Source organism: Moschus berezovskii, chromosome 14 (assembly GCF_049115385.1).
Source record: "Moschus berezovskii isolate FMDL1 chromosome 14, NW_MosBer_1.0, whole genome shotgun sequence".
Classification (NCBI taxonomy): Eukaryota; Metazoa; Chordata; class Mammalia; order Artiodactyla; family Moschidae; genus Moschus; species Moschus berezovskii.
The window spans coordinates 84,412,853-84,424,120 of NC_142473.1; the positions used below are offsets into that span (position 1 = coordinate 84,412,853).

The window sequence follows — 11,268 nt, forward strand, 5'->3', positions numbered from 1 at the left end:
TCCATTATTTGTTAATTTAAAACTTCCTATATTTATTTGCATTTGTGATTTTTAAAATGATATAATGTTAAAACAGTAAGCAGTAAATTTAACAGAAAATAAACTAAATTGGTAAATTTTTTAATGGAACAAATTTAACCAACAATTTATTTATTTATTTTTACAGGGTAATACATCTGCTTGAACTCAACGTTTAATCTCTGATTATTCCCTCATTGCAAATAATTTTAGGATTTCAATATACCCTTCTAAGAAACAAATAGGAGGATATAATAGCATGGACTCTATATTCACCATATACTGCCTTTAGAACAAAAAAATAAAAACTGAAATGTCAGGGTCACTATCAGATTTAGATTTATACAGGGTTCAGGTAAAAAACGTGACTGAAATCACCATGTTTATATTGATAGGGTTTACAGATGATTTTGAGGTTCAAGTTTTTCTATTTTTACTATTTCTAGCAATCTATCTTTTCACAATGATAGGGAATTTGGGATTGGTTTTCTTGGTTATTGTGGATTCCAGGCTCCACAATCCTATGTACTATTTTCTGAGTGTGTTATCATTCTTGGATGCCTGCTATTCTTCAGTTGTGGCTCCAAAAATGATAGTCAATTTCCTGGTGGAAAATAAAACTATTCCATATCTTGAGTGTGTAACACAGACATTTCTTTTAGTTACTTTTGGGACCACAGAATGCTTTCTTCTGGCTGCAATGGCTTATGATCGCTATGTGGCCACTATGACCCCCTCCAGTATTCAGTCAGCATGGCGCCCAGAGTCTACGTGTCACTAATCACTGCTTCCTGTGCTGGTGGCATCTTGCACGCTACTTTACACACAGTGGCTACTTTCAGCCTCTCCTTCTGCGCCTCCAAGGAGATCAGACATGTCTTCTGTGACATCCCTCCCCTCCTCGCTATTTCTTGCTCTGACACTCACACAAACCAGCTTCTACTCTTCTATTTTGTGGGCTCTATTGAGATAGTCACTATCCTGATTGTCCTGATCTCCTATGGCTTCATCCTGTTGGCCATTCTGAGGATGCGTTCCCCGGAAGGGAGAAGGAAAGTCTTTTCTACATGTGGCTCTCACCTAACTGGAGTGTCCATTTACCATGGAACCATCCTCTTCATGTATTTGAGACCAAGTTCCAGCTATGCTTTAGACCATGACATGATTGTGTCAATGTTTTATAGCACTGTGATCCCCATGCTAAATCCTGTCATCTACAGTTTAAGGAACAAAGATGTCAAAGAGGCAATCAAAAGAGTGTTTGGGAAAAAATCAGTTTGTTCATAAAGTACATTTTCAATCTAAACACTGAGTTGAAGAAATTAAGACTTACGTTATTGTCTCCATATAAAAAGTCATGATACAAGTTTTTTTATTTTTAATTTTATGCCTTTTATTTCTTCTTGGATATTTCATAAATAAAGATTGTGGTCAACAACCAACTGTGTAGTTTTTGCAGATGTGGATAATGATCATCCATTGGTTTCTTAATGAGTTTATAAATATATGCACACCCCAATATACACATATATATTAACATATGTACATATACATGCTGATAACTGGTGATATACTTTTGCCAAGGCTGCCATAACAAACTACATAACACTGTGTGGCTGAACAACACAAATGTATTTTCTCACTGTCCTGGATGCTTTGTGTTTGAAATCAAGGTGTATTCAGGGTTGTTTTCTCCTGAGGCCTCTCTCATCAACATACACAATCATATTGAATTAAGGCCCCACCCTATAGTTGCCCCCTCAAAGACCCTATTTCTAAATTCAGTGACAGATTGAGGTAAGGAGTCTAGGACTTCAACAGGCAAATACTGGATTTATTTATACCCACACATATACACACAGAAGAATGTATAAACCATTATTTTCTCACAAGATACAGAGTCTTGGTGTTAGCATTTATCAATAATGTTCATGAACTAAAGCATAAAAAAAAAAACACAACTCAAGAATAAGATACAAGTACCTGCTAAATATTCCCCTTACCCCACTAAGTTGCAGAACATCTATATGGGTTTCTCTCCATTCCTGGTCCTGACTCAGCTTTGGCTCAGTTTCCCCTTAACACACCTGCTGCTGCTGCTGCTAAGTCGCTTCAGTCATGTCTGACTCTGTGTGACCGCATAGATGGCAGACCACCAGGCTCCCCTGTCCCTGGGATTCTCCAGGCAAGAACACTGAAGTTGCCATTTCCTTCTCCAATGCATGAAAGTGAAAAGTGAAAGTGAAATTGCTCAGTCGTGCCCGACTCTTCATGACTCCATGGACTGCAGCCTACCAGGCTCCTCCATCCATGGGATTTTCCAGGCAAGAGTACTGGAGTGGGGTGCAATTGCCTTCTCCGTGTCACACCTACATTCTACTAATAAGAGATTCAAATTCCCAACTTGAGTGCTATATACATGACTTCAAATTTTCTGTGTCTGCCTTTATCTCCTATACCTACAGAGATGAGTTTGCTAAAAACATAACCAATATCAGCTGACTTTGTACAGTACCTACTGTTTAGAGAGAGGGAATTGACTGGGGAAAAATTTAAAAAAGGGACCTAAAAATTAAAACAGTAAATCTATGTGATCAAGAGAACTGGTGTTACCGCTCTGGTCTTCCCATTGGAGGTGACCATGCAGACAACGCAGATAACCCAGCATTGCCTGAGGCAAGTGTTATGGCCTCTTCTGAGGCTGCCATTGTCTGCATCACTGCAGATGCTCATCAGGACCCACCCTAACTGCCTGTCTTTGCTTCTAGACCTGTATACATGAGTCCCAGAAGGCCCCAAAAGGTGAGACCCAAGTGGAGTGACCCATGAACTGACCCATGTGTAGGTATATCACACTCTGTCAGTACTAACAGTCTCTGAGTTTTACAGATAGTCATATGGGGAACATGTGTGGTTATTAAGAGTGAGGAGTAATGGTGAAGGAACGTAATGTTAGATTAAGCCAAACATTGGTATGGACCAATTTAGCAGAGATTCTTATTTTAGGCCACAGTTTAGTGAGTTAAAAAAGACTGAAAGAGGTTTGATTGATGAGTTGGCTAAAACATGGAAAAAAGGTGGCCAACAGTGAGATATATGGCAATGGCCAATCTGCTTTGTTTGATGTAGGGAAAGAGACTCACGGTCTTAGGGAGGGGTTGGAATATTAAAGTAAATTTGTCACTTAAGATCTATTAATTCACAGTGGACTGTGTAAAAGGCATCCTTTTCACCAACAAAATGAGAAATATATTTGTGAAGGGAGCTCTAGCTCTTGAAGATCTCCATATGTGGTCTTCTCTAAGATCAAATCTTACAAAGGGAACACAAGCACTAAATTGAAAAGTGCAGTGATGTTTACTGGGTCCCGGAGTGGCAAGTGCCAACTGGCAACAATCAATCACCAAAGGTACAGTCGTCCTAGTTACTGTAATGGACAGTAGCATCAGAACAGTATGATTCACACAGACCTATGGCATTGGCTAGGCAATCGTGGTTTCCCTAGAAGCAAAATAGATGCTTATTAAATTCTTACTTTATCTCTGTAAGCAGAAGAGATTTAATTCAAGGGAACCAAAGTCTAACCAAAATTATTAAAATAGGTAGTCATGGATCCTCATTAATTCCCAGAATTGAGCCAATTTACAGCCCCAGGAACCATTCACTGAAGGGGAGTCTGGGTCTTCTAATGAAGGACTTGCTACAATAGCCAGAATTTTTATTTTTAATATTTATCCCACCCTCCCCAAAGGGACTCAAAGATTTTGTCAAGGCAAATGCACTGGGGAAAAGGAAATAATCATAATTTTCTGTAACAACTGGACACCTTATTTTTTGGGCTCCAGAATCACTGCAGATGGTGACTGCAGCCATGAAATTAAAAGATGCTTGCTTCTTGGAAGAAAAGATATGACAAATCTAGACAGCATGTTAAAAAACAAAGACATTACTTTGCCAACAAAAGTCCATCTAGTCAAAGCTACAGTTTTTCCAGTAGTCCTGTACAGATGTGACAGTTGGACTATAAAGAAAACTGAGCACCAAAGAACTGATGCTTTGAACTGTGGTGTTGGAGAAGACTCTTGAGAGTCCCTTGGACTACAAGGAGATCCAACCAGTCCATCCTAAAGGAAATCAGTCCTGAATATTCATTGGAAAGACTGATGTTGAAGCTGAAACTCCAATACTTTGGCCACCTGATGTGAAGAACTGACTCATTTGCAAAGACCCTGATGCTGGGAAAGATTGAAGGCTGGAGGAGAAGGAGATGACAGAGGATGAGATGGTGGATGGCATCACTGACTCAATGGAAATGAGTTTGAGTAAATTCTGGGAGTTGGTGATGGACAGGGAGGCCTGGCGTGCTGCAGTCCGTGGGGCAGCAAAGAGTCGGACATGACTGAGCGGCTGGACTGAACTGAAGCTCTTCATCTCCCTGTCATAATTTGGTCTGTAGAGCTCTTCATCATCTTTCTCTTCCAAAGAACATAACACTGGTCCTAACACTGATGGAATGATGCTGACTGGACCGAGGGAACAAAGCAAATGCTCTGGCTTGTTGCTAAAATATTTTCCTATCACGGGGTGAAAAATAAACATGACTAAATTTCAAGGCTCTTCTGACTCAGTGAAATTTCTGGAGGGCCAGTGAAGTGGAGCATGCTGAGATGGCTCTTCTCAAATGAACAGTCATTGTTGCATCTGTTGTCTCCTAGAGCAAAGAAAGAAGGATCAGATATACTGGGCCTTTGTAGATTTTGGAGGCAACATATTCCATTTTTAAGTGTGTTCCTATGGCCCATTTCCCAAGTGGCCCCAAAAGCTGCTAGTTTTGAGTGAAGCCTAGAACAACAGAAGGCTCTGCAATAGGTCTAAGCTATTATCGAAGCCTCTCCATCACTTGGTCCATATGTTTCAGTAGACCCAATGGTGTTTGAAGTGTCATGGCAGATAGGAATGCTTCTTGAAGCCTTTGACAGGTCCCCAAAAGTGAATTATAGCTCAAGCCTTTAGGATTTTTGAGTAAGATTCTTTCATTCTCTTCAAAGTACTCTTCTTTTTAATACTGAGCTCTTGACTTGCTACTGGGCATTAGTAGAAACTGAACACTTGATCATTACCTACCAAATTACCATAAGACCTATAATACCTTTTATGAACTAGAGTTATATAATTATAATATTAAAATGCTTGTTTTAAAGACACATATGCATTGAAAATAAAACAGAAACATAATATGTGATGCTTATTCTTGTATTTACTGTATTTTTTAGTTTATTTCTGATATGAAATTACCAACAGTTCATGTTACTACAGGTTAAATATTTGTTTGACATTGTTGATAGATCAAGACTGATAGTAACAATTCTGCTTTGTTTTCTTTTCTTTTGTTAAATGATATATACTTTTATTTATTTATTTATTTTAGTTTCTACTTTTAATTCCAATCTTTTTAAAATTTCTTTTTAACATTTTGCTAATGTGTGAAAGTGAAAGTTGCTCAGTCATGTCTGACTCTTTGGGAAGCTATGGACCATACAGTCCATGGAATTCTCCAGGCCAGAATACTGGAATGGGTAGCTGTTCCTTTCTCCAGGGGATCTTCCCAACCCAGGGATCAAACTCAGGTCTCCCGATTTCAGGTGGATTCTTTACCAGCTGAGCCACAATGGAAGCCCAAGAATACTGAAGTGGGTAGCCTGTCCCTTTTCCAGTGGATCTTCCCAGCCCAGAAATTGAACCTGTGTCTTCTGCATTGCACGTGGATTTTTTACCAGCTGAGCTTCCTGGGAAGCCCTAAAGCATAAAGTGTAATAAACAGTGAATATTGAAAACCTATAATTAGACATATTTTGCACGTGTGTACACCAGTGAAACTGCCATCTCAACCAAGATAAGGAACATGTCTATCATATGCAGAAATTTTCTCATGTTCCCTCCCTTCACCATTCCCCACCACTCACAAAATATCATTTAAATTTAATTCCATTGTGCCGATAGAACATATAAACATAATCTGACTTGTTTGTTTGTTTTTGTTTGTTTAGTTTTACATTTTTTTGTCTTTTTTGTTAATTTTTTTTTCCTTAAAAAAGTAAAGATACACTTACCACTGTGTTGAGAACTGTAGATTTAAAAAAACTAGGTCGTGAAATTTTTATCCTTGTTCCCAGTATCTAACAGTGTGTGTGCCTTACTGCTTTGTAGTAACACTGAAGGTCATTCAAATTTTGATCTAGAGTACTCAGCAGAGAGACTTTTATTTTAGACCAAAAATATTAACTTTGTGAAGTAAATTTTCAGACATGAAAGCACTTAGAAAAATTTACCATATATGAGTATTCCAAAACAACAATTAAAATGCACATTTTAGTTCTTTGGCCCATTTTTTGATTGGGTCATTTATTTTTCTGGAATTAAGCTGCAGGAGCTGCTTGTATATTTTGGAGATTAATCCTTTATCAGTTGCTTCATTTGCTATTATTTTCTCCCATTCTGAAGGCTGTCTTTTCACCTGACTTATAGTTTCCTTTGCTGTGCAGAAGTTTTTGATTTTAATTAGGTCCCATTTGTTTATTTTTGCTTTTATTTCCAATATTCTGGGAGGTGGGTCATGGAGGATCCTGCTGCGATTTATGTTGGAGAGTGTTTTGCGTACGTTCTCCTCTAGGAGTTTTATAGTTTCTGGTCTTACATTTAGCTCTTTAATCCATTTTGAGTTTACTTTTGTGTATGGTGTTAGGAAGTGTTCTAGTTTCATTCTTTTACAAGTGGCTGACCAGTTTTCCCAGCACCACTTGTTAAAGAGACTGTCTTTTCTCCATTTTATATTCTTGCCTCCTTTGTCAAAGATAAGGTGTCCATAGGTGCGTGGATTTATCTCTGGGCTTTCTATTTTGTTCCATTGATCTATATTTCTGTCTTTATGCCAGTACCATACTGTCTTGATGACTGTGGCTTTGTAGTAGAGCCTGAAGTCCGGCTGGTTAATTCCCCCAGTTCCATTTTTCTTCCTCAAGATTGCTTTGGCTATTCGAGGTTTTTGTATTTCCATACAAATTGTGAGATTATTTGTTCTAGTTCTGTGAAAAATATCGTTGGTAGCTTGATAGGGATTGCATTGAACTTATAAATTACTTTGGGTAGTATACTCATTTTTACAATATTTATTCTTCCAATCCATGAACATGGTATATTTCTCCATATAAACATGGCTAACAAACACATGAAAAAATGCTCAACATCCCTCATAATCAGAGAGATGCAAATCAAAACCACAATGAGATACCATTTCACACCAGTCAGAATGGCTGCTATCCAAAAGTCCACATGCAATAAATGCTGGAGAGGATGTGGAGAGAAAGGAACCCTCTTACACTGTTGGTGGGAATGCAAACTAGTACAGCCACTATGGAGAACAGTGTGGAGATTCCTCAAAAAACTGGAAATAGAACTGCCATATGATCCAGCAATCGCACTCCTGGGCATACACACCGAGGAAACCAGAATTGAAAGAGACACATGTACTCCAATGTTCATTGCAGCACTGTTTATAATAGCCAGGACATGGAAGCAACCTAGATGTCCATCTGCAGACAAATGGATAAGAAAGCTGTGGTACATATACACAATGGAGTATTATTCAGCCATTAAAAAGAATACATTTGAATCAGTTCTAATGAGGTGGATGAAACTGGAGCCTATTATACACAGTGAAGTAAGCCAGAAAGTAAAACACCAATACAGTATACTAACACATATATATGGAATTTAGAAAGATGCAAATGATAACCCTGTATACGAGACAGCAAAAGAGACACAGATGTATAGAACAGTCTTTGGGACTCTGTGGGAGAGGGTGAGGGTGGGATGATGTGGGAGAATGGCATTGAAACACGTATGTTGTCATATGTGAAACGAATCACTAGTCCAGGTTTGATGCATGTTATAGGATGCTCGGGGCTGGCGTGCGGGGATGACCCAGAGGGAGGATAAAGGGAGGAGGGAGGTGGGAGGGGGGTTCAGGAGGGGGAACTTATGTAAACCCGGGGTGAATTCATGTCAATGTATGGCAAAACCAACCAATATAGTATTGTAAAATAATTTGCCTCCAATAAAAAATAAATTACTTACTTAAAAAAAATAAAAAAAAAATAAATAGAAGAAATACAGCTCAGGGGTGGGAGATTTGCCTACTGTGCACAAGTGCATCTAAAGGTAAAATATAAACATTTTAATTTACTCATGAAATATATTTTAACTTTATGCATCTTATTGTATTGTTGAGGCAAGGTACTCAATGAAGGTACCTTTGTTGCATAATTAACTTGTACTAGGCATTGTACACAAAGGATATATATTTTACACATCAATAAATATTGTAGAGCAGAATAAAAAAAAAAGAAAAATAAATAAATAAAATAAAATGCACATTTTAGTACAGAAAGAGATTGAGAAATTTTTAACATCAATGAATAAGATACGCTTTAAAGAGCATGTAAAGTATGAAGAAAGCTGATCGCCGAAGAACTGATGCTTTTGAACTGTGGTGCTGGAGAAGACTCTTGAGAGTCCCTTGGACTGCAAGGAGATCCAACCAGTTCATTCTAAAGGAGATCAATCCTGGGTGTTCATTGGAAGGACTGATGCTAAAGCTGAATCTCCAATACTTTGGCCACCTCATGTGACAAGCTGACTCACTGGAAAAGAGTCTGATGCTGGGAGGGATTGGGGGGAGGAAGAGACGGGGACGACAGAGAATGAGATGGCTGGATGGCATCACCGACTCGATGGACATGAGTTTGAGTGAACTCTGGGAGTTGGTGATGGACAGGGAGACCTGGTGTGCTGTGATTCATGGGGTCGCAAAGAGTCGGACATGACTGAGCGACTGAACTGAACTGAACTGAAAGAATGTTGTGTAATTGATTCAAAAACCCTTAAAGTAGAAGATTGCAAGTCTGTTGAAATTGATTCCATCTTTATATCATTTATGAGCTGTAGCTTCTTTCTATGTGCTCTTTAATTGTCCAGGAGTCTAGACTGAGCTTTTTAACACAGTGATGTAAAGATTTCTGTTGTTAGAGAGGACAGATTATAAAGTCAAAGTGCTATTCATATTTACTAAAGTTTCCTTGCCAAAGGTAATCATATAGCTAAACAAAGGGTCAGTGTAGGAAGGAATGTCAAAAAAACATGGATACAAGAATAAATGATTTATTGGGGGCCCTTACCTTATACATGTAATGTGTTTTATTAATGACTCCATATTTTTCTATTATATTTATGCACAATACTTATTAAAACCTTTCTCGATATGAGCATTCATTTTCCTTTTTATTTTGCTTAGAAAAATAGTGCTTCAATAAACATTACACTACACATTATTGTTTTTACAAGTACTTCTCATACTTATACCCTTACATATTTAGACCTTTTTTTTCCCTATGAGGAAATCACTTAGTAATGATTCTGTAGCATCTGAGGGTGTTTTATTTATTTAATAGAGAATATAAAAGTAAAGTATAGAAAGCATAAAAAAAGGGAAAATGGCATGCTTTCAATTATAGCACATCCCGACTGTCACACCTGCTTGTTTATTTAGACAGCTCTACTTACTAGTTTACAGTCAGGAGAAAACTGATCTTAAAGAGTAAAACATTGCTAAGTAAATGAACACAATTGCCATAAACTTGAGGACATAACTCTCTACTAAAAGGAAATTACAGCATGAGCTGTATTTAAAAATTTAGGACAATACCAAACAGTAAATTTCAATTAAGTCTGTGAACAAATTACATACATAAATGCAGCATAATTTCTGTATTATTTCAAATGTCTCCTAATCCTGATAATTAGGGAAGAAATTTTCTCATTGCCTTTCTAACGTCTTTGTTCCGCAGACCATATATGATAGGATTGAACATTGGAGTCAAAATGGTGTAGAAAAGAGATAACAGTTTGTCTATACCTTCATGCTGATTCGATTTAGGCTTTAAGTAGGTGACAGTGGCTGATCCGTAGAATAAAAGTACAACAGTGATGTGGGAAGAGCAAGTGGAGAAAGCTTTGGTCCGTCCTGTGTTTGCTGGCAACTTCAGGATGCTGGAGCTAATTCTGATATAGAAGCCAAGTATCAGCAAAAAGGGAACAGTGACAAACAATATACCAAATACATAGACCACCATCTCATTCACAAAGATGTCTCCGCAAGCCAGTTTTAATAATGGTGGAATGTCACAGAAGAAATGATTGATTGTGCGGGAGCCACAGAAAGGCAGAGAGAAAATCTGGCATGTCTGGCCTATCTGGACCGGAGCACTGCTGACCCAAGAGGCAACCACCAGCCTGACGCAGACTTGGGGACGCATGACCAGGGGATAGTGCAGAGGGTCACAGATGGCCACGCAGCGGTCATAGGCCATCACGGCCAGTAGGAAGCACTCAGTGGCGCCAAGGATAAGGAAGAAGCACATTTGTGTAGCACAAGTGAAAAAAGAAATGGTTCCTTTCTGGGTCCAAAGGTCCATGAGCATCCTGGGAAGAGTGGTGGATACATAACAGATTTCTAGGAAGGAAAAATTGCTGAGGAAAAAATACATGGGTGTCTGAAGAGTGGCATCTACTCTGGTTATTAGAATTATGACGCCATTCCCCAACAGGATAATCATGTAGATAACTAAGAATATCCCAAAAAGAAACCATTGAAATTGGGGAATATCAGTGAAACCCAAAAGGACAAATTCCATTATGATAGTAAGATTTGTTTCTGTAATTTTCAAATGATCTTCTCTCTCTAAATTTACATTTCTTGACTGCATTTTCTTTTTGTACAATTGTGCCAGGACATGGGCTTTAGTCTTAATAAGTTCTCAGTTACTTTTTGACACACTTGTGTTCTGTGATTTGGGGAGATTTGATTTGAAATCAGGAGCTATAAACTCATCTGCAGAAAAAAAAATCTTAAATGTTTATAATGTTACATCCACATTCTAATAAAATCCATATGTCTCATCATTTTAATTTAAATTATGGCACGAGAATGGAGAAAGCAGATAAACTACTTCTTATAGTCAAATCATCAACTAACTATTAATTGTCTAACTTCCGTGATTTTTATTCCCCAATCAATCTCGCCTATAATATGATATCTGGTCTAAAACATGTAACACAATATTCTATTGACTATGTATCCTTTTTACCCTTAACATTCTATCTAATAACTCATTCTATAAAGATACGGCATAAGGC

The 11,268-nt window shown here is 38.0% G+C and overlaps 1 protein-coding gene and 1 pseudogene across 1 annotated transcript; one reads left to right on the forward strand and one right to left on the reverse strand.

Moving 5' to 3' along the window:
* The first annotated feature begins 277 nt into the window (after positions 1 to 277).
* Positions 278 to 1,305, forward strand: LOC129554101 (olfactory receptor 5T1-like; annotated as a pseudogene).
* Positions 1,306 to 9,872: 8,567 nt separating this feature from the next.
* Positions 9,873 to 10,838, reverse strand: LOC148775730 (olfactory receptor 10AG1-like). The gene has a single exon (XM_088843566.1). The coding sequence runs from the start codon at positions 10,836 to 10,838 to the stop codon at positions 9,873 to 9,875; it is 966 nt and encodes a 321-aa protein (XP_088699692.1).
* Positions 10,839 to 11,268: the final 430 nt, after the last annotated feature.